Consider the following 23,482-nt stretch of genomic DNA (forward strand, 5'->3'; position numbering starts at 1 on the left):
GGAAGCAGGAGCGGCTGCAGGTGGGACACAGCCACGGGTGGTGGCTCAAAGTGACTCAGTGCTGATGCTCTGTAGGTACCAGTGTCCAGGCTCATGCCCTCAGCTCTGCAGTCCTGCTCTCCCCTTGCCATGTGCTGTGCCCTCACATCCCTGGGCTGCTGTGCCAGGGGCTCGACCTGCAACAGAGCCAAAGCAACCTACCCTTGTGACAGTGGTGGCTGTCACACCGCAGGGGCCACCCGGCACCCGCAGTAACTAAAGCTTTCCTCTGGGCTTTGAAACCTTCTTCCCATTTGTTCCTTTTATTTCGCTTCTCTTTGGCAGCTGCTCATTTGTTTTGTCTCAGTATTGTATTACACCGGTTAACTGAAAACCTTTAATCCTGAAGGAACATCTGCAGGGCCTGGATGAGTCAATACTGACAAAAGATCCTCAGGAATTGTTAAAGAGGAGCCCAGCCTTGAGCAGCACTGACCAGAACCTTCCCAGGTGACCCAGCTCAGGTCGGGGTGGATGCGAAGGGAGCGATCTCTGCAGGCCGGGAGCCCCTCAGCAGCTGCGCTCCCGCGAACCCTCACACCCGGCAAAGCGCGACCCGCGCTGCGGCGGCCCTGGCTCCTGCAGCGACCCGCGGCTCTGGGGCACGCTGATCCCGCTGCCGCGGTCATTCCCTCTGAGCGGGAGACTTGGCAAAAACGCGCACCGCCCGCGCGGCTCCGGGGCCGCGGGAACGCCGGTGGGCAGTGCCGTCGGGCCGGGGCCATCGGGGCCCGTGAAGGAGGCACCGGCCCGGGCCCGGTCCCGCCCCGCGCGGAGGCGCCGGGGCCGCTCGGCGGGCGCGCAGGCGCGGCGGGGCCGGGGCGCGGAAGGACGCGCGGCTGACGCGGCCCCGCCCCCCGGCGGCGATTGGCCCCGCCGGCGGCCCCGCCCCCCGGCGCCCGTGCCCTGTAGTAACCCCGTTCCGCGGGAGCCCGGCCCCGCGCGCCACTCGGCGCGGGCCAACCAGGAGGCGCCGTGGCGCATACGGAATGAGCGCGCGCGGCGGCGGGCGGCCCGGCCGCGGGTGAGCGCGGGCGCGCACTCGGGCGGAGCGCGGAGCGGGCGGTGCCGCCGCGGCGTCCCCGGGCCGGGGCCGGTGAGTGCGGGGCCGCGGGCCGGGGCGGGCTGCGGAGCCCCGCGACGCCGGGAGCGAGCCCGCCCGCCCTCGCGGTGCTGCGGGGCCCCGCCGGGCCTCCCGCCGCCTCTGCGGGGGCGAGTGCGGGCCATCCGGGCCGCGGGCGTGCTGAAGCGGTCCGGCGGGGCTGCCACGGGCTCGGCCGCCGGCGGGCCCGGCGAGATAATTAGTCGGTAACAGGCGCGTTTTTTCCATCTGCTCTGCTTTGTGTTTGGGCTCCCGCGTCCGAGGGGGTGGTGGGGGCGCGGCGTGAGGCAGGTGCCCGGTGCCGTGTGTCCCCCCCCCGGTGCCGTGTGTCCCCCCCCCGGTGCCGTGTGTCCTCCTCTGGCTGTGTCCCCCCCCCGGTGCCGTGTGTCCCCCCCCCCCGGTGCCGTGTGTCCCCCCCCCCCGGTGCCGTGTGTCCCCCCCCCGGTGCCGTGTGTCCCCCCCCCCCGGTGCCGTGTGTCCCCCCCCCCCGGTGCCGTGTGTCCCCCCCCCGGTGCCGTGTGTCCCCCCCCCGGTGCCGTGTGTCCTCCTCTGGCTGTGTCCCCCCCCCGGTGCCGTGTGTCCCCCGCCCCGGTGCCGTGTGTCCTCCTCTGGCTGTGTCCCCCCCCCGGTGTGTCCTCCTCTGGCTGTGCCCCCCCCCCGGTGCCGTGTGTCCCCCCGCGGGCTCCGGGACCGGCGGTTCGCTGTCGGTGAGCGCGGATGATGCGAAACCGGCAGGGCCGGCAGTCCAGTCTTGTTTCAGGACTGCCGATCCCTGTTCCAGGCAGGTTTTAGAGCTAAGGTGCGTTCCCTTCCAGGGCTCGCCAGGTAGGATAGCACAGGAACACCGTTCACTCGCAGGGGGACCAGCAAGCCTCAAAATACTACTACAGATAGTTCCATAAATAGTATGAAGTTCATTGTTTGCGACTCGTACTGAATCCCTGGGAAATGAAAAAAACAGTAACCTCCACAAAAATTAGGGCAGTAACAGAATAAAAATATTGGTGAGGTAGTTTATGACCACTACACCTTTTTTTTAACCTTAATAAACAAGCCCTCCCCCACCCATTTTGTTATTATATACAGCAGCCAGCATTTAATCTCTTATCATAAGTACTGCATTTTGTTTAGGAGTATCTGATTTTATAGTTTAGCACTTGTTTTGGCCTGTGAAATGGGTTTGATAACATCAGATGTGAAGTTCTTGTATTTGAGTAGCCTCAGTTTTTAAGTGTTGTTATCAGTACAGAATTAATGAAAAAGAGTCATACCAATGACAAAAGATTTTGGTTACTTTTAAAAGTCTGTTGAGGGTAAGGGCAGTCATTTTTGCTCGAAATGCAAAAATTTGAGTTCACATGAATTTTTTTCAGGTTTTTTTTGGTCTTGTTATGGTTCTAAGCATTATGTAAAGAAAAAGCATAAAATGAAACCAAAAGCCTTAATGTGGTTTTTGACTGGTTTCATTCTGCTCTTGATACAGTCTTTCTCTAGAGTGGATTGCCATCTCTGTGCAAAAGTTCACTGTGGCTTATGACTTTTATTTCCTGGGGCTAAAATGTAGAAGCATGAAATAATAGATGTGTTATCAGGTCTTAGCTGTATCCCAAGAGGAAGGTAATCATCTGGATGCATTCATAAGACTTTATATCCATAACCATCTGCAGCACTTCTCATACTATTTGTTCTATATACTTTGAAAAGTTAAGGAAAGACATTTTTAAACTTGCTAATTCCTCCTTGACCTGTAGATTTATGCCTCAGGACTGGCTGAAACTAAGCATTGTGACTTGCAGACCTATTTTTCTTTGTAGTTGTGCAGCATGTTTGTTATTGTTGGTCCCTAGAAATGGGAGGCAGGTTCATGTTTAACATTTGTATGTTCAATGTTGATGGCTGGCTTGAGTCAGTCTGATGGAGCTGCTGATCTTTGAAACTCATGATGAAGTCAGCCTGTGGTATGGATCTGGTCCCTCTTGGCTGGTCAGGAAAGCAGGCTGCTTGCTCAAGGATACAGAATTCTGGGAGGAGTGCAAATTTACTGACTTAATTCCACAGTAGTCCGTTTGACCCGCAGTGAGCTGGCACTTGGTTCTGAATGTTTGTGCTATCTTCAAGTCCTGTTCCCTCATGTAAGGGTGAAGGAAGTAAATTTCAGCTTCAGTTTTATTCTTTATATTTCACAGAACTGAGATGTTTTGGGAGAGTTTTGGCTTACAGCTGTAGACAAGAGGTGTTTCACAAGTGTTTATGGGTGTTTCCCATCTTCCCTGCTCCATCTCTCTTGCTTGGAGGATCTAGAGTATGTAAGAACACTGAGCTGGGCTGACTGTGCTGGTGTAACTTCTCATTTATGACACTTCCAAAACCATAATGCCTGTAGAAAATAACTTCTCAAATTACAAGATGTGGTTTAACCAGAAACCTCAGAAAATCAGAATGGTATTTATTGGAAAACTGTTAATCTCTAAGAACTATAGGAATTGTCTTCATGTTTGACTTAAAGTATGGTGTGCTTTTGCTGAACTGGTGAGCATTTAAGCCATTGATTTCCCCAGCCCCCATTCAGTACTGATTGTAGGGCTTTTATTCTTCCTTTCTGTAGACTAGTGAATGGTTTGAGCTGTTGAGTCATACTAAAGACCCAATTTTTTTCAATGGATTGTCAAGACTTCTGGAACAAACATCGCACATGGCTCAGGACAAAATTCAAAAGAACTATGGATAAAGCATTCTTGTTGAAGGAGATCCAGCTATGGAATAAATTTCCAGAAAGTAGCAGGAAGAAATGAGTCCTGAATTGTTTAGCAGTCTACATTTTCTTTTAAAATACTTGTTCCAGTGGAAGAATAACTAAATCTGTCCTGACAGCCAACTACTACTTACTGCCGTGGTGGCAAATCCAAAAAATAATGCAGTCTGATGCTGCAGCACTACTGGACCTTAAAAACTAGGTTCAGGTGACCTGAATTGCACTGAAGTCCCTTTTCTCAGTCAATGGAGAATTCTAGGTGGTTCTGAAAACCAATTCAGAGAATTTACATAAGACACTGAGTGGGGAGCTGCCTGAAAGCCAGCTAATAAGAAATAGGAGGCAGAAGGATTTATGTGGAATTTAGGCCATCTGAATATGGCCCTAAGAGGCGACTTAGTAGTACTAAGTAAGGTGTATTAACACTAAGAAGACTTGGCTTCAATTTCTATCCGTTTCATCTGCTGCCGATTACTAAGCAAATTTACCATTTAAGCAGCTCCTGAAGGGTGGGGGCTTCCTGGCTGTCTCCCTGTCAGGAGTGACCCCCTGCACCAGCACAGCCTGTTCTGGGGGCAGCTCAGCAGAGAAGGCTCTGGGGTCATGGTGGCTGTAGAGCTGAGCAGGGGACAGCCTGTGACCTGACAGGAGCACAGCCAGTGGGTCAAGTGAGACAATTATCACATTCCATTTGGCACTCCTTAGACCAGGCCCAGAATACAGCATCCAGTTGTGCTCCCCTCCCTGGGACAAAGGAAATGTTGATAAACTGGAGTGAGTTCAGTGGAGACAGCTGCCAAGACTGGCTTGAGTTGTGAGCTTTTGCTTTGTGAGGAGAGGTAGAGGAACTGTGCCTGTTGTTGAGCCTGGAGAAGAAAAAGCTTGGGGGCCCTTTCAGCACCTGTGTGAAGGTTTCCAAGAGAGTGAAGCAAAGTTCTTCACACGGCATGGTGGGAGGAGAAGAGACAGCAGGTGTGAATTGAAGCCACGGAGGTCTATTTTTATAAGGCGTTTTTCACCCTGAGGTGTTTCAAGTGGTGAGACTTGGTAGCCCAGAGAGAATAGTTTTCAAAATCCGGCTGGATAAAGCCCTGAGAAAGCAGGTGTGATTTCACAGCTGACTCTGCTTTGAGCTTGAGGTTGAGCTGTAGTCCCCCTGATGTCCTTTACCACCTGAATTATCCCATGGCTCTATGTAGTTTCTGCCAATAGAGCAGTTGCAGTGGAAGGTTGTGAGCCAGCTTATTTAGGGCTGCATGTGGTCTGGCAGTGCAGGCTTACACATCAGACTTGGAGCAGTATAGCAAGCACTCAAGCCAGTCCTAGGCAGCTCTCAAATGGCAGGACTTTATTTGTTTAATTATGCAGTTAGAGTTGGAAGAACCTGCTCTTCATCCTGAGTGCCTGGTCTACCTCAGGGCTTGCCATGTAGTAAAGCCTGAAGGGCTCTCGAAAGATTCAGCACTTGGCTGCAGACACAGTTTGGGATCTAATGATTTTGAGTCTGTTGAAGGAAATCATGGACAAGGCCATATCCTAAACACCTCCTGAACGGCTGTTCTGAGATAAGGGGTGGGGGGGGGGGAAGTGCAACTCTGAAAGAAACTCAAATCTTATACCTTCTGCATCAATTAGGGAAAAGTTGTTCACAATTCAAAATGATTGGAATCAGCTTGATTCAAAACTTTCAAGAGTCTTTTACTAATCCTTGGGAAGGAATCCTCAGCCACGTGTCCTCTCATTCCTTCAGTGAGCCTGCAGCTCGTGGGAAGTCAAGGTGCTGACTTAAGGTGTCTGTAATCCCCGAAGAGGAGGTGGCAATTTGTCACCACCTGTGCATTGGGAAGTCATCTTTCCTTCAGTGCTCATGAGCCTTGTTAATTACAAAAATGTGCTAGTTAATTACGATACCTGAAATGGGACAAGCTGGCTTCTCAGTCTGATGAGTTTCCTGAAAAGCAGGGAAGATAAGATTATTGAAGTTACTGGCTTATGGATTTTCACTGTTGATAGTGAAAACAGCAAGAACAAACTGCAAACCTTCTGCCATTGAACTATAAAACTGGTAATCTCATGCTTTGGTTTATAGAGCTGTGTAAATACCCTTACCTTGAATGCTTGTGTCTAGTAGATGAAGCCAGTATGAGACCTGGAAAGGGAAAATAGATAATGAAGATTAGGAGTGATTTGGTGAAGCAGCAGAATGACACCAGTACAGGTGTCATTCCCCATCTATTTGCTGTGTTGCATTCCTGTCTGTAGAACATTCTCTCCTGAGATAACTTCATGAAGATACTGCAAGCTGAAAACTCTGTACAAACACTTTTTCTGTGTCTTTAGAGGCAAGACTTCTGCCTTTGCCTTACTGCTCTCCAGGACAGGGTGTGGAACCTGCCTCATTTTGTTCAGGTTGGCTGCTCAGACATGTGAGAAATCTTGGGCATCTGCAGGAAGGTTTTGCATGGGCACTGTGCTTGAGCAGTTAGTACAGTATCATACATCAAGGTGCATGGTGACATAAAGTCTGTTGGATCAGACATACAGAAACATTTCTACCAACCAAAGTTAAGACAATATGAGAAGATAGTCTGTGAAACAGTGGAGTGTGGTCTGCAGTCATTTCACCAAACCATTATTAAAATCAATGTTTATGAGCTCATTCTGTGAGAACCTGTGAAAAACTGGAAAGTGGAGTGTCTGCGGTTAACTTTTAGAATTTAGATGAGCTGGTAATTTGTGTTTGGTAAAGAGGTACCTATAGCTGGTTTTAAGTACATGGGTATGGAGAAAGGCAGAAGGGAACAGAAGGAGAACAAGGTAATGGCTTGCAGTAGGATTTAAGTGGTTATGTAGAGAAACATTGCTTTTTTGTGTCTGTGGATTCTGTCACGATTTTTGATTTGGAGTGCTGAAAAGGCATAAAGGCAGCAGGCACACAGGGGTGACAGCTGTGCCAGGGGTGCTCAGGAGGGGAGCTTGGTGATCTGTGTGGCTAGCTGGGTTTGGTTGTTCCAGCAGTAAGTCCACAAATGACTTGTAAAGCCATGGTAACAGGGCTTTCCAAGCATTTACAGCTGTATTTTAATTGTCCTGATGAAGTATTGTTGCACTGTATTGTTCTAGAGAAACAGTGAATAAATACTTTCATAATGGATAATCTTGAGATGCATAGAAAACATTTTCCAATTCTGCAGTGCTGAAAACTGTTGATTTTATTTTTTTCCCTTTCTTGAGGGGGAAGATGTTTATGGAGATTCTTACCTGCTTTTCTTACGATCTGCACAAAAGGTTTAACCTGGTAACATCCAGTACTTTCAAGAGCAAGGTACAAATCCTCTTCCCAGCAGGTGTAGCTGGGCTGTGCTCACGTGTGAATGTCCAGGTCACCAAGCCAAGGCTCTTAGCGGGTGTTAGAAGATAGGGTGAGGGTTTTTGATCAAGAAAGTTAGGTGAAACAGACACTCAAAAACTTTTAAATCTGTAATTTACTAATAATCAGTTAAAGTTAAGAAAAAGTCTTCTGCCCAAATCCTGTGTTACACAGTCACAAATGAAGCTGTGGCCAGGTCCAGCTTGTGAAAGGACTGACTCATCTGCTACCTTACTTGTTTTTTGTGCCTCTGTAAATATGTATACATCTAAGATAACAGATTCTAGTAGTACAGTGATTGAAACTGTATATATTTTAATTACATCATTTGCTTAATATTTCATGATTCTTTGGGGGGATTTTTTTTTGAAGCAAGATATATTTCCCTTTTGAAATGTTAGTAGCTCATAAAACAGGTAGGTATTTATATTCTTCTTCTAGAAATATTTAATGGTCTATTCTGGACTTCCAACTTGTCAAATTGTATTAATCTAATGCTGACATCTGTATAGGACAGATGAAATAGTTTTGCCTGAGAACATTCACAAAATTCCCACAAATGCAGTTGATACTGTAGCACCTTTCTTTTTGAAAAAGGTCAATGCTCCTGAAACTTAGCAGTGAAAGTTCTACCCAGCCACATACCTCAATTTTGGTCATGTTTACATAATCAGAGTCTAAGGGTGTGTTTGATTTCCCTGAAGAGAAAAACAGGATTCACTTCTACCCAAACCTCCCTCTACCTACGCAATATTTGTGTACTGGTTCTGAACTACTGACTGGAGTGATCTCCTGGGAGGATGTAGTTACTTCCTCACCCTCATCCCATTCAGAAGATATCTGGGCACTGGGTATTGTCCTCTGATTGTCATCACCTGTGTTTGTAAGGTTGTTTTTTTTTTAAGGGTGACACATAAGGACTTGGAGCTGAGAATCACACTTGTGTAATGCTTCTCAGAGAATAAAATGGCTTCTAATTTAACGAGACCTCGTTCCGTGTTTGCTTTGAGTTATGCAATTGTTGAGCATGTTCATGACTGATCCTGCCTGCTTTGCTTACAAAAGAAGAGTGATAAAAAGAGAGAAAAGGATACTTGTTCCAGTATGATGGAGGAGAGAGGCCGTCCTGATACTCTTACTTCTAAAGCTAGAAAATAGAATGATGACTCAAGTGAGCAGGGTAGACTTCTTTATGCCACGTTGAAATAAATTATAATGCTGGATATTGAACAAAAGGGTAATTTTCCCCCAAACAGTATAGATATAAAACCTAGATCAAGTAGCTCTTTGGGAAAACACTGAATTTGAAATATTGTCTTTTTCCTTAGCTGTTTTTTTCTTTTGTAATACCATATTCCCCACTGTCCCTAGAACTTTAGAGCAGCCAAGAGAAATAAAAACAATACAAAGCAGTTTGCAGATAAACAGCCTACTTGTCTTTCTGTAGCTCAGCCTTTTCTGTAACTGCTCATCAGTCACCCCACAACTTGCTGAGTGCAAAGTGTGTTGTCTGTCCATAAATACATGGAGCAGGGAGGCCAAAGCATTAACAGCCAAAATCTTCTCTGGTAGTCTTCCCCAAATTTTATCAAGTGTTTGATTGGTCAATGGTTTTACCATGGTTTCCAGGCTTTCCAGTTCCTTTTGGCAATTTGGTGTTTACAGTGTTATGCTTTTATCCATAGGAAATATTTGTTGAAGTCCCATTTCTGCTGATTGTGTGTGCAGCATTTCTGGTGCCTTATACATTTGTTTTGTTTAGTTGGAGTTTTCTGAAATCTGGAGTTAAATATTTAAGTGAAGTAATTTTTTAGTATTATGTCCTGAAAAATATTAGGAGGGAGGCAGTTTCTGGCCATTGCAGGACAATAGTTGTATTTGGGCATATACCCCAAATCTTATGCAAAGTATTTCTGTTAAACCAGCTTAAGAGTGAAGCTTAATCATCTGTAAGTGTGAGTGTTTAGGATGTGGGGTTTCACAGACACCACTGTAAGCAATCTAAGAAACAGATGACTGTTTTTGAGAATAGGTTTGTAACCGAAGGCAGAAGTGAAAATTTTCACCAAAAGTGAAAATTACATATTCCCAGAACTTAGAGCAAATTTCATTTCTTTCTTTGGATTTGTGCTCAGGAAAAGCTCCACAGGTTATTTTCTGCATTTATGTTAGTGCTGGAATGAAGCACTGCTTTTGAGATATCTTGCTTAGTCCTTACAGAGGGGTTCAGTCTAGGAACTCTGAAACTCCCAGTGAATCTTGTACGAGTGTTGGCTTGAAGCAGAACTTGCTGGGGCTGTGATTTTTATAAATTGCATTCCTGTTGTTTTTCTGCTGTGTGGCTGGAGGGGGATCTCTTTCTTGTACCAAGAGTGAATGTTGGATAACACAGTCTGAACCATGCACGTGGGTTGGGGGCAATAGTCTTTTCTTAATAAGGTAGTGATCCTTTCTGAAAGACTTGTGACTTCCATTGCAGGCCAGAGGAGAGGGATTGTTCCTATTCTGGAGTTTGAGTGGAAAGTGTGGGGTATGAGAAAAGTAGGTATTCTTATGACAACTTCCTAATTACATATATTTTGGTAGTAAATTGCTGTAGATGACACAATGATGTTTAAAAACACCAACAAACCAAACCAAACCTTGCAAAACCTCAAGTAATTGGAACCTGAGAATGTATTTATCCTTCAAAAGAGTATTGAAAATGTCACCAGCTTAGCCATTCAAATTAAAAGGTGAAACATCCCACTTTATCACTTTGATAGCTTAGATCATGTTGTGGATGTCCTTCTTGCTTAGAAATGTATTGTACATTTCTCTTATTATTCATCTGGCTGATATTTTTCTTGTGAGAAATTTGTCTAAAGACTTGAAATTTTCACACTTTTTCTTGTGAAGTCTGTATCTTCATTTTGTTCTCTCAGATTTGTTTTGTTACCTGAGTATTCATCTGCTTCTCATTCTTCAGGTCCCTCAAGATCTGAATGGAACTGTGCAGTTGTTTTGATGTTAATCAGTAGCTATAGACAGGCACTTATGATTAAGCAATTGCATTGTAAAACCTGTAGAGACTTGCAGGCTTGGCTAATCTTCTGTTCCAAGGGAAGGGGAGCACAATCCCGAGATGAAAGGGCTGTCTGGACAAGAGCCACCAGGAGTGAAGGCAGCAGCAGCAGTAACTGGGGAAAGGTGATTCTGGCAGGGGGGTCACTGACCAGCACTCAAAACACACCCTGCCTCCAGTGCAGAGAAGAGCTGTGCATGCAGACTAATCAATTAGCAGGAGCAGTGAGAGAGAGCTGTGAATAGGGGTTTGGGTACTAGTTAGTGAAAAAAGCCCAGGAACACGGATGTGTAACTAGTGTAAAGTTTTGTTGACTTTGTGGGGTTACACCTAGATCCCTACTTTGTGCAAATGTGAATAAGGAAATAAAATATCTCATCTTGGTGTGTGAATTGACGCTGCACACCAGGTAATGAGCCAGCACCAGGGTCAGCAGTTATACCTAACAAAATCCCATAAAATAGTGAAGAAGTGTTCAAGAAAGAAGGCAAAGGCAAAATAAATATACAGGCTTACCAGATTTTGGACCTGGCCACTTGGTATTTTTTGAAAAACATATATAGGATAATTGGTACTAGTTTTTACTGTGGCACTACATGAACTCAAATTAATCTAAAAGTAAATAAGAACAATTTTCTGCATGTGTAGCTTCTGCTGGAGAAAAAAATGCTGTAGCACCTTTACAGTTAAAAATGTGTGGGATTATTTTGTTAGGTTTTGTTGTTGTTGTTGTGATCTAATGAATACACGACTAGGATGCAGTACAAACCACATTGAATGTATGGCAGCAGACCATCTCTTTTTGTTCTAAGAAGCAAACAAGTCAGAACTGTTCATGCCTTAGCATTTCAGATTTTCCAGACATTGGAGAGCTGATCTTGGGCTGTGTTTTGTAGTAAAAAACAGCACATGAAGCCATTCTGGTGAGTCCCTTGGATTGGCTGGAAAGCAGAGTCTGCCTCCCAGTGGAAGTACTTAGGGCAATTGACTTAAAGGAGCAGAAAATGACTGTAGGAATTGGGAGTGATAAACTGGCAATGATAACTCGGCTCTTACACCACTTCTGCAGCCAGAGGTTACTGGTGAAGCTTCTGGCTCATTTTTAAACTTTTTTCATACTGTATGTGCCCTGGTGTTGATGTTCTTGTTTAAGTACTTGTCCATGTTTAATTTGTATCTGTGGTTTAAAAGTCTAGCAGTGTGCTGGGGAAATTGGTGGTTTCATCCCTCTCTAACAGTGAATTGGCAGATACCAAAGTTCTTCTGAGGCCGTCTCCAGTAGCAAGGTGCTTTACCCATTAGTTTCTTTTTTTTCTCTGTCACAAACATGAAAACATTTAATTTCATTTGGCACCAAATGCATTTCTTAAATGCTCTAATACTGCTTGTGAAAAGGAAGGGAAGCAGTGTAATGACAGTATCTGGTAAAGTGTGAAACAGGTTAAGACACTTGTTTGCCAAGAAGTCATGTATGTAGTGGGAGGGGACGGAGATGAGAGAGCAGCCCTGGACTGTGTTCTGGCATAGCTGTTACTTTGTTACACGACTTTAAATAAGTGTTTAAGCACACTGCCTTTTTTTTTTTTTTTTTTTTTGGGAAGTGCTTCAGGTTTGCTAATAAAGTTGTTGCTTAGAGCTGTGTTTTATTGTTCTTATTAATAGAAGATTTATCTGTCAATCCATTAAATATATAAATTGTCTTGGTTAAGTTTTTAAAAAAATCTTTTATTTAAGGAAAATAAGTTTTAAAATATTTTGAATAGAAAAAATCTAAGATGCAGAATTGCAATGAGGTTTGCATTTTTAGTTGATTTTATTGGAAGGGTGTTTGTGTTGTGGATGAAGGTAGCTTTAGAAGTGTTTAAGTATTGTTCCTGGAGCTCATGAGTGATGAACTCATTTTGATTTAGTTTTATTTTTCACCTGGAACAGTGGTTTAAATTTAAGTTTGTAGCCCGTGCAGTCAGACTGTGTTGGAGTCCTGTAGCTTTTTTGTGGAGGGAATAGATCTGTTTGGCTGCTTTGTGATGTCACTTTTCAGTTTCTTATAAATGTCACTCATGGTTTCCTTAAGGAGCAGAGGAGAGAAGTTCAAACCTATTTCAGAGAGTGGGGCTTGGGTGTACCTAAGAGGTTGATGTCAAATAGAAGTTTTTAATACCCACTTACCATTACCTTTTTAGAATAACTGGATATACTAGGGATCTATTTTAGAGAAAGCACAGTTCTATGCCCTCAAGTAATGTCAGTTCCTTTTATATAGTTTAGTTCTGTGCTAAACAGAACATTTGTCTCCCTGTTGTCTGCCAACCCTAGGTGTGATTTTTTTTCTATGTGATGTAAATGAACCTACTGAGAGGAAAAGGAATCTTTTCTAGATAATAAAACTTTTTCCTTTGTATCAGAATTTAGTTAATGCTGTAGAGGTTGTCTCTAGGGTAAAAGGAGTTCTTTGGTTCATGTAATTCCTACCTTTGTAGTATCTTGGTGTTTTAACAAGGACATAATAATTTATTTATCCTAATAACATGCCTTCTGGCTGCCTCCTAAGGAAATAGGAGTATCATTTTACAAACATAGCATTGACATGTGAAGGACATTATTTAAACCCCTTTGTATTTATAGGATGTGTATTAGCCTATACCCAAAGTTAAAGGTATTTAAGGTTGTAGCACTTGAAACCCCCAAGGCTGAGCTCCTAAAAAAGTAAGTAGTGAGATCATTAGTAGGAAGCAGCAGGTTAATCCCGGGTGCCAGCTCTGCCCTGATCCTGCAGTGTGCTGTGACACCCCAGTCACAAGGCTGTGCTGAGCCTGCCGCTGCCCCATGGCTGTCACTGCAGCTCCACTGCCTCCTTCCTTCTCCTCACTAACTCCTGCCAATTCATGCTTACTCAGGCTGAGATAGCAGAAGAATAACATCTTTTGTGGTGCTAATTTTCTATTGATTTAGGTGGTTGCAGTGACTCAAATGAGTACCAAAGTTGATAGGAAGGCAAATCCACCATTCCGCCCTGAGAAGGAGAGGGTTTAAGCTGGAACAACAAGCTAATCTGACTCATTCCTAGTCACACAGGCACTCTTGTGCTGGTACAATGGAGAACGAGAGTGGAATTACCTTTTGGAGATGAACAGTCTGTTTTTATTAGCAGCCCAGCGTTAAATCTGCTTGAGCCAAACTGAAATCACACCCTCAGGCTGTGCAGTCCATGAGCAACCTTTGCTACTCCAGCGGTCTGTTAAACTCCTGCCTCCAAAACTGGTTTGTTCCAGGTCATGATGCCTCTTCCTGAGGTCTGTGTGTGCCCTCCTGTGCTGTTCAGAAACACACTCCTGCAGAGAAGTGCCCGAGCTTCCCTCGGGACTGGCGTTGAGTTGTAGATTTGTTATGCTGAAGTGTTGAATGGGTCGAGTTGTGGAGGCAGGAGTGGGAGTCCTGTGTTGGCTCTGGCCATCTGTCAGTGTTGTGTTCCCTGGCAGAGCAAGGGAAGCATTTAAAGAGCCCTAGCATTCACCCAGGGTTGTGCTAGAGGTGGGTCACAGCTGGAGGCTACAGATGATCTGAATAAGGTAGCTCAGGATTACCCCAGTGTCCTTTCAGAGAGTGTTTATTCTCTCAGTGTCCTGAAGAACTGCCTCCTATTGAGAGCAGAGACATAATAAATAGCAATTTTGGTCTCCCACCATCCCTCTTTCTGTGTAAGCCCACAGCAGTTCACAGAATGTGGAACAGCAGGGAGGGCAAAGTCCAGGGAGAGACAGGTTGTCTCCTGTTCAGGACTGGGAGTGAGACATCAAGGACTGGAGTTGATGTGGGAACTAGTTTAATTCTTGTGTGCTTGTTTGAAAGAGTTTCAGAAGAACCTGTGGCTGAGTGTGCACCTGTGTTACAGATGTTTCTGTAGCAGAGGCTGTTCAGTAGCTGTGACAAGCCCTGTGTGCTCATGTGGAGCTGTTGAGGAAGGTCCTGCTGGGTTTGTCCCCAGTGGATGCTGGTTCCTGGGGGTTGGTGTGCTGAGCATTGCTTTTCCTCTTTGTTGGAAGCAGATGTCCTTTGGGACAGAGCCTGGACCTGTTCCCAGCTTGACTGCAGAGGCATTGCTGTTTGTGACAGGGTTCAGGTCTGCCTGGAGAAGGGTTTTGTGGATGTTTGACAGGCTCATGGAAGGTCTCTCTTGTGCTAGAAGTGATGCTGGGACCCAGGCAGCAGCCTGGAAAAGTGTTCCCACTCTGCTGTTCCTTCCAGTTTGGGAGGATGTGCTGAGCACCAGCTCTTTTCCAGGGACTCAACACATCCATTTCCAGCATTCAGTAGGGCTTGCTGGGATTCCTATCCTCTCTGTTTCAAGAAATAGATAAAAGCACTTGTGCTGTACCTGTGAAGAGCATGTTTTCAGATAAAACTGTCCCTTAAACCTGTATTGCAGAAGAGACCTTCCACTTAGATAGGCACATGTTTGGGATTCTCCTCTGCACTGTTCATTGCCTCAGGCACCCCTTGCTCACAGGCCAGGGAGTTTGCCTGTGGAGCATAGGCTGATGCATCTGTGTACATTTGGCCAGCCTTTTTATTTTTATATAGACAACTACATGAGTATTTATAAATCAGTAATAAGGATTTCTTTCTTTTTGGTCTCGTATCTTGTAGAAGAAAGGTTCACTTGCTGAGTGCTAGCAAATACTGACAGCTCTTGAGTGAATTCTAGATGTAGTGAAAACCTGCCTCTTCAGGGTTTTTAATATTACTTTTAAAGTCCGGATGTAAACTAATAGAGGCTATTTTCTGGTTAGAAGTCTGTATTATGGGCCTCTGTTATATTGTCTTGAGAGCTCCTATTGTTATATTCTATAATGAAGAGATTGGGTAGTACATGAAGTTACTCAGTTATTTTGTCTGTTAAAGCCTAACCCAGTGAATAACCTTTTTATCCTTTCAGTGAATGCTAATAAATCAGAGTTTGGCTTTTTGCAAGATTCACTGATAAGAAAAAATTAATGTGCAGTTCTACAACTATAAGTTGTTGGCCAAAATGTATTTTTGCAAGAGTATCTTGGAGTCTCTAGGTTGGAGTTTGGGTTAGCATGTGTGAAGTCATGGGTGTAAAAAATTGGGACAGTGAGCACCCTGGATACTCACCTCAAGCAGCAAATAATTAATCCACTGAAACTGGAAAAGATTATCTTTAAGAATTGAATAGCTGTGTAAATAGAAATATTTGCAGAAAGGTAATTGGTACAAAGTGTTTACATTTGCCTATTTTAAATGTGATTTGCTGGCATGAGTCCTTTCTGCAAAGGGCAATAAATAAAACTTGGATGTATAGTAGAGCAAAATCAATAAATACAATCATTACTATTAAGTCTTTTTGTAAAGTGTTCAAGAATATTTTATTACTCAGGCTGAAATGCATTCTCTGTGTGGGTGGAGACACAAAGATAGGTCTGTTTTTTATTCTACCTCAAAGGGTAGAAGCAGTGTACACTGAAAGCCACAGAGGAGTTAGAATTTGTCAGGGAGACAAGGACCATGAGCTCCTGAGTTTACCCAAAGCTGTTGCAGGCACCTTGATTGTATTCAAGGGCTCAAGTCTGAGCAGGGCTGTGCTGTGTGCTACATCTGGCTTTGTGTTGTTAGCTTGGTGCACTGGGCCTGGGCTCTCTGAGGTTATACAGTGCAGTATCAGATAAGGATAAAGGTTTTATTTATTACAAAATACGAGTGAAAAAAATGGAGGATATGTTTTATAATTGCCGTATTTAATGAGAATTTTCCATTTTTAGATTTCATGCAGTTGCCTGTGACAGCTCCTGTTGAGTAAACTGAGACTGGAACATCTTGTATCAGCTCTTGTACCTGTACCTGCCACGATGAGAAGTTGCATAAGGTTCTTTTTTTCTTGTTAATTCATTCTTTTATTGTAATGTAATTGTTGTAAGCAGGTCAATTAGTAAACACATTCCTTTAAGGATTTTATTTCTTTCTCATCTAACAAAGGTTTTTCTCTAAAACTGAAGGGTATAACAGTATTATAAGTAGTATATCAGGCCAAATCACTGATTATGTATTAAGAAGGATCAGTCCTGAAAAGTACTGGTTTACTTCTCTAGACTCTTGAATGAGTATGCTGGTTGCTCCTTCTTTTTGCTGTTGAAAAAGTGTGTCAAACTTAGTTTGTGGTCTTGCTCTTTCCCATTTGGTGACTACCAGACTAAACATGAATTTCATGTAACTGGAAAGTTCTTTAGATTTTCTATAAATTGTATTCTTGTATAAATTAGCAACTCTTTCATCCAGGATTTCACCTCCCAACCTTTCCTGCATCACTAGTCAGGGTTTAAGCATTGATTCCTCAAAAACCCCAGCAGGATTATGTGAAACCAGGATGGACACATGTTCTGTAAGAACCTCAGTGTTTACAGCTAATCTGCAAACCAAACCACTGGGTTAGAATATTACATGTCATGTGTTTTTATATGCCAGTGATTGAGCAGGAACTTCCTAAGAACAAAATTCCACTGTTGAAAATGCAGTGAACTTTCTCACTGTGCCAGTCTTATACTTGCAAAAACTGCTTAGGATCATTTGCTTTCTGTTTCCTGCCCCAAAAATGATGGATTTGCTTACACTCTTTTTATGGACAGAAGCAATCATACACTTCCAAAATGAATAAGGTGACAACATACTGTAGTTCAATGAAATTTTAAAACCCTGTATAGTATTTCACTAAACCTTTCAAAGTTCTGTTTCTGTTGGGTACTATTTTTTTAAAGGCAAACTATTAAACAGCAAACACTGCTTCCCTTTTAGGCCATCCAGATCTGATATAACCTTGAAAATTTCACTAAAACTTCTAATTTTTAGATTAGTTCTGCAGACTAATTTTTAGTAATGTATTGTCATTTTGAGTTTTTAAGATAACATACATTAAAGGTTTGAAGTAGTAATTGTTACAGAGAAGAATGCTTGAGCAAGCATTGTATCATAATGAAAACAGTCTTATTCTTTTACATTGTCATTAAAAGTGGTTTTCTTAATGGAGGTTAAATGACCTTTTGTATAAGGAAAAAAAAACCAACAGTAAATGTACTGTCATGCTCAGCTGCATTGGTTTTGCTTGCTGTAAAGCATAATTGCCTTACAGCTAGCCTCAAGTCAGGGTAGAGTTTTGCTTCTGCATTGTCATCAAAATGATATTTTTATTGAATGTTTAGTGATCCATTTAGCTGACTTTGATATTCTCCTGGGAATGGCAGTGATAAATCTGTTGGACACAAAGGTATTTTAAACTGCATCTCCTTTGCTTACTTGGTATTTTCCTCTTCAACAGCTTAGCAAACAAATGAACAAAATGATGAGTTAAAATGTAACTTCTGTTCTTCAGTTGCACAAGGAAAGAGAGGGAGCTTTTATATTGCCACCAAGGAACTTCCTTTGTGTCATGGCTCAGCTCTTCTTAGAACCATCACCATACAAAGATACTGGAGCTTTTTCTTCTCATGAAACTACTGGAATATATTTTTCTTTCTTGTTCTGAAAGGCATTGCACTTTTCCGATGTCCAATTACAATGGTAATTACAATTAGTTACAAGCATAGATGCTCTGTAAATATCACAGTCTGAATTGCCAGATTCTTAAGACATTGGCATCAGAGCTCACTCTCTTTTGCTAAAGTTTGCTATCTCCTAATTATAAGGTATTTGAAGGAAAAGAAATGGAGTCTTACTTGGCCTGTAAGACAAGAAACTTTGTTTGCAAAACATAATTTTTAATCTTAAAAACATTAAATTTTGAGTGAAAGAAAGTAGTCTTAATTTTTAAAATTAACAGGTCTCAATAGGTGACTTGTAATAGCCTCACTTTTGTGAGATAGTAACTGAAATAATTAGCAATTTACTTATGGAAAGAGATGTACATTGGAGCAGAGTTCTAGAGCAAGGTGCTTGCTTTCTGAGCCAGGGAGACAGTCCAAGATGTTTCCTTTTAGTTTATCCTGTTGGAGTGTTCTTTAGACCCTTTCTTGCAATGCAGCCTTTTATGAAATGGTGGGAAAAGCACAATTTACGTTTGCAATTCAATGCAAAGATTTCCAGGTTTGGGGGTTATTATGCAAGGGTGAGCCAGAAGAGAGAGCTTGACTTAACACCTTGGCATGGTTATCATAGAATAGTGGAAAAGGTTCCTCTCTCCTGCTGAGGAAAGAATGCAGCTGTTGGGGTAACTAACTGCAAAATGAAATGGGAGGCTGCTGCTCTGGAAAGGCTCAGTGCCACTCTAACCAAGGAAAGTTATGAAACCTAGAGAGAATATTATTTGAACAGCCTTGACTGTTCGTCAGACAAGGAATTTCTTTGGAGAGCAGTTTGCCTAAAGGTTTTAAATGAGTGCTTTAATTTTCATATGTACCAGTGTTTGGTTAAATTCTGTTTCTACTTCTTAGGCAGAGAGAAGTTCTCCAGCTTTAGAAAGAAAAAAAAGATGTTCACCTCCTGAACTGGGCCAGGCAAAATAATAGTACAGCATAGAACTCCTGTTGTGTGAACTCTGGATTCAGCTTCAAAACATCTTATTCTGTGCTGCTATCAACAACAGTGTAATTTTTGTGGCCTGCAGCAGCTGATTGGCTGGCTCATGATTATTTTCATTAAGTATCCTTCAGTGACAGCCTAAGAACATAAGTCTCTTCAAGCGATTACTGAATTTGCCCTTTAGCCTATTTAAGTTTGTTTTTTATTTGTCATTGCTCTTTTTGCCTTTGATCTGAAAATTAAAATATATCCACTTCCATTTATTTTTTTTAAATATTTTAAATCTCTTCCCTCCCCACTGCTGCTTGTTGCAGTAAGTCCCTACTGTGAAGAGCTCCTGTGGTTTGAGTATGTGTCTCAGGGTGCTGTGCAGAACAGACTTTGATGTTGTTTGGTTCCTTCAAACTGCCTGTAATGATGCAGTGTTTACAGTGAGGTTACAGCAGCTTGCTAGGGAAAAAAATAATCATGAAATATTTTTGCATGGAGTTTTAGGAAGTTTTATGTTTCAGGGAAAGATGGAGTTAATATCATCTTAAAAATGAAGGATGCTGGATTGATCCATTCCCAAAAGGACTGCAGATCTAGGATTAATGAAGCAAAGTTTCTTTCCATTACTACTGAAGGATCTTACATGATTTAAACATTACTTTTTTCAACTCAAATTTCTTTTCATTGGGATTTTCAGAGAGTTAATGGAGGAAAAGTCAGAGTGTAAGACATCAGCACAGAATAATACATCTTATGAATGAAAATTTACTGAATTTAGAATTGTCAAAAGCTGTGCATCTTTCATATAGATCATTATTAGTTGCTTGATTTATGATACTGCTTTTAATAAGTTGTATCAATACATTTGAAAGGTTGACTGAGGGAAGTGTATTTGTAGTTTATTATGTAGAAAACACTGATTTTTTAACTAGTGGCTCATTGAATGTTACAGAAATTCATCTTTAGCCATTATGGCAATGATCCCTGATTTCCATAAGGATTTAAATTATTTTGTTGATTTATCTTTTTAATCTTTTAGAGAGATTGTATAATTTCTTGGCCCAACAGTAGAATACATTAGAAAGTTGCATTGTCATTGTGGTCATTGGTTATGGTAAATCAAGCTTTTAAAAAAGACAAAGTGAGTATTCTGGCATCATTAGGGACTCTGGAAAAAGTTACACTTCTCTTCATAGTGCTGTTGTTATGGATTTGGGGATATTTATAAACTCTTTTCTAGTATTTACCCAATATTACTTAGCTCATGTTTATTGGTACAAGTGGGCCCATTGAATACTGGTTCTGAGCCTGAAGTCATAGGACTGGTGGGAAGTCCCTTGGAATAAACCAGCAAAGTTCTGTCATGTACACAGCTTTCCTCCTCCTAGGTGGGTGTCCCAGTGTGTCCAGTGCTTGGGAAGCATTTCAGCATCCTTAATGGTCAGGGTTCCCCTGTGCAGAGTGGTGACATGGCCTGTGCTCCTGAGGCTTGTTTGGGGGCTGATGATTCACAGTCAGAGGTCCTAGAGATTCCTAGTGAAGGTGCTCATGGAGCTTTGATGTTGAAGAGGATCTTTTCAATTGTATAATCACAAAACGTTTTCTGATGCACGTGTCATTGTGCTGCAGTCTGCTAAAGGGGAGTGGAACAGTTCCATCTTGTGTATCTGTGTCTGGTTTCATTTGTGTATGGGTTCAGACTTCTAACTCCTGCATTAAGAGACCTTCTGGGATATGGATTGTAATACCTTGTTTAAAAATACTCCTCTGCCAGCAGTGATAGTTTACTACTTACCTTTTCTTTTCTCTTTTCAGATCTTCTTGGATCCCTGTCTAGCTGGTCCATGTTTCAAAATTCTGTCTGTAACATTCTCAAGCAGCCAAAATGAAGTTGAAGCATAACATCAACCCTATTCTCCTACAGTTCATAAACTTCATAGTCCTGCTGTACTCCCTTGTAACATACATTCCATGGTACATTCTTTCAGGATCAAAGCAAGCTATAGCAAAAGCCAAGCAGGTTAAAGCCAGACCTGTGAATAACAAGCCTGGGGGTGCATACAGATCTGTTAACAGTCTGCATTGCTTAGCTTCAGTTTTATATCCTGGCTGTGATACACTCGACAAAGTTTTTAAATATGCTAAAACTAAATATAAGGACAAAAAACTCTTGGGAACACGTGAAATTCTGAAAGAGGAAGATGAAATCCAGCCATCAGGAAAAGTTTTTAAAAAGGTAAGTCTTTTTGCAGTCTGCCTTAAAGAATTTTTTTCCAAAGTATGTTTACTTTTTTTATGCAGCACTTCTAGTCCAGTAAAGCAAATCTGGGGGAAAAAAATAAATGTTTTCTGTTTAGATTGAGTAGCTGTAAAAAGAATTAAATTATCTAATTCCCAATCTTGCAATACTTGGCATTTAAACCAAATCTAAACCTTTTTGCACTCTTAAATAGATAACCTGTTTATGGTTTCAGTCGAAGAAAAAACACAAGTATGTTTTATGTATTTGTTTTTAATATTCAACTGGTGATGTAAGTGGCTTAAAAGGTTTCTTTTCGAATTTTAAAAAGTCTCTCTTTGTGTTATTCTAAACTGTAATCAGATAAATATACAAAAATTACTAGATGCCAGTGCTCAGATGTGCCTTTCCAGCAGACTTAGTTGTGATTTAAGGATATGCTGTTCTGTCCTGGGAATTCAGGACTTAAATGAATTTTTTGTTTGGAAAAGGATTGCACAGATTTTATTAGAAGAGTCTTTTTCTTTGAGTCTCCTTTAAGGTGAACTACTCCGCTAATCTGTAATCCTGGTGTGTTTGGGAGATGTGGTTTCAGTATCTGACAAGAGCTCTGCTGTTTCAAGGGACTGACTTTTTAATAGTGTATAGTGTTCAAGTCTGTATTGTCATTTTCTACTCATATTTGGTCAGACACATTGAAAAGTGCACTTTTTCCTGAAGAAGCAAGGCAGAATACTGCAACAGAATATGCATGTTTGTGCATCTCTGTGTATTAAAGGTCTGCATTTCTGGAAGTTGTTAAATCCACAATAGATAATTTCTAGTTTAGATTAGTTTCCATGCAAAATTCTCTTTATGCTGCTAGTTTTAATTCTGATAGAGGAGTATGTTTAAAATAGAACCTGGTTAATACCACAATATATGGCGACGTTTACTTCTGTTAAAATCTTTATACAAACTTTATTGTTAGTGAAACTTCCCCTTAGCTGTGGAGTTAGTTTGGCAGTATGAAGGAAATCTGGCATGAATGGTTACATGTGCTCTCACTTGATGCACATTTTGCTGCCTCATTACCCTGTAAAGAAACAGAAAGTTCATGTTGTACAAAGAACAGCTTCTGAGCACAGATTAGAATTTTGGCTGCCTGTGACATGTACCCTGTTTTCAATCCTAATTTTGAATGTAAGGCTTAAGAATTTAGGAGTTTTAACCTTTTCCATTATACAAGCAAGTCATTGTGAATATTGGAAAACTGAAGAACGTTTGTGTTGACCACTTGTTTCAGAGTATTTAGACTTAGAAATTACCCAAGTTAGGTAATTTTGTCTAAGCTTGACACAAGGGTTCATTATGGTGGATTGCCATGCTTGCCCTCGTGTTACTTTGTTCCAAGTTGTGGCATTATCACACACATCCGCTTCTAATGTTTTTTTGTTAGGTAATACAGTGTTTAAGACCTCATAGCATGTGTTAGCAAGTGAGGAAAATCAGAACATTTCACAAGATACCTTGATTCTAAATGTCAGGGTTCTCTTCTTTTAATTTCTGTCTTTCATTCCAGGCACCTTTTTATTGCCTGGTTCCCTTTAGCAAAGCCGGTTTGCTGCAGTTCTTCAAAAAGGTGCCCAAAGAGTTTAATTCTTAGGTGTAATGCATGTTATTTATATACATTACAGGAGCTGCAATATATTTTTATATTTTACATATATATATATATATCTCAAAATAAAAGTAAAATATTGAGGTTTTCATTATTGGGAAAACTAGTGTCCTCGCACTTGCAGCTTCTTAACATCTTTAAGATTAGATACTCAGTTCATTGTGAGAACAATGATATCTCTGATAATTTGTAACTTCTTGAATTGTTATTGATAGTGCATTGTTGCAAAAATATTTGTTTCTGTGCAGATTCCAAAGAAGCAGAAATTTATGAATGTGAATAAAATATAAATACTTGCTTATGCACTTGTTGCATTTCATAGTAATTCATATATGGCTAGTTCTTCTATGTAGTGCACTTCTCCAATTTCCTTCTCCAGTATCATGCATACCTAATATTAATTTCATAAACCATGTATTTAAGTCAGGATAAAATAATATTGAAAATACCACTGAGATTAAGATGTAATTAGTTGGAAAAGGGATTTAATTTAACTGCAGCTGAAATTTTATTATGCCCAAAAGACGCGCTTCATTATTTTGTCTTGTCTTAGTTATGGGTTATATCATCAGGTGCTTGCTTTGATCTATATTGATATGTGGATTTGGCTTTGTGTGTGTGTGTTTTAATTGGTTTATTTTTTGAGGGAGATCTGTTTGTTTTGGGCATTGCTTGTTTGCCTTGCTTAGCTTTAAAAAGGGTTGGTAACAAAGAACAGAATTACTGGGAACATAATTAG

General features: G+C 41.8%; 1 protein-coding gene across 5 annotated transcripts in view; it reads left to right on the forward strand.

Moving 5' to 3' along the window:
- The first annotated feature begins 1,027 nt into the window (after positions 1-1,027).
- ACSL3 (acyl-CoA synthetase long chain family member 3) overlaps positions 1,028-23,482 on the forward strand; it is a 50,857-nt gene continuing 28,402 nt past the window's right edge. For 2 of the 5 annotated variants that reach the window (XR_008841191.1, XM_056498867.1), the window contains exons 1-3: positions 1,028-1,135; positions 16,108-16,211; positions 20,660-21,080. Coding sequence is in view for 4 of the 5 variants with exons in the window: in XM_056498867.1 (XP_056354842.1) it covers positions 20,730-21,080 (351 nt within the window). In the remaining variant the exon portion in view is untranslated. The remainder of the gene's footprint in view (positions 1,136-16,107; positions 16,212-20,659; positions 21,081-23,482) is intronic. The other 3 variants (XM_056498865.1, XM_056498868.1, XM_056498866.1) reach the window with 3 other exon arrangements.

This window comes from Oenanthe melanoleuca, chromosome 9, assembly GCF_029582105.1.
Source record: "Oenanthe melanoleuca isolate GR-GAL-2019-014 chromosome 9, OMel1.0, whole genome shotgun sequence".
Classification (NCBI taxonomy): Eukaryota; Metazoa; Chordata; class Aves; order Passeriformes; family Muscicapidae; genus Oenanthe; species Oenanthe melanoleuca.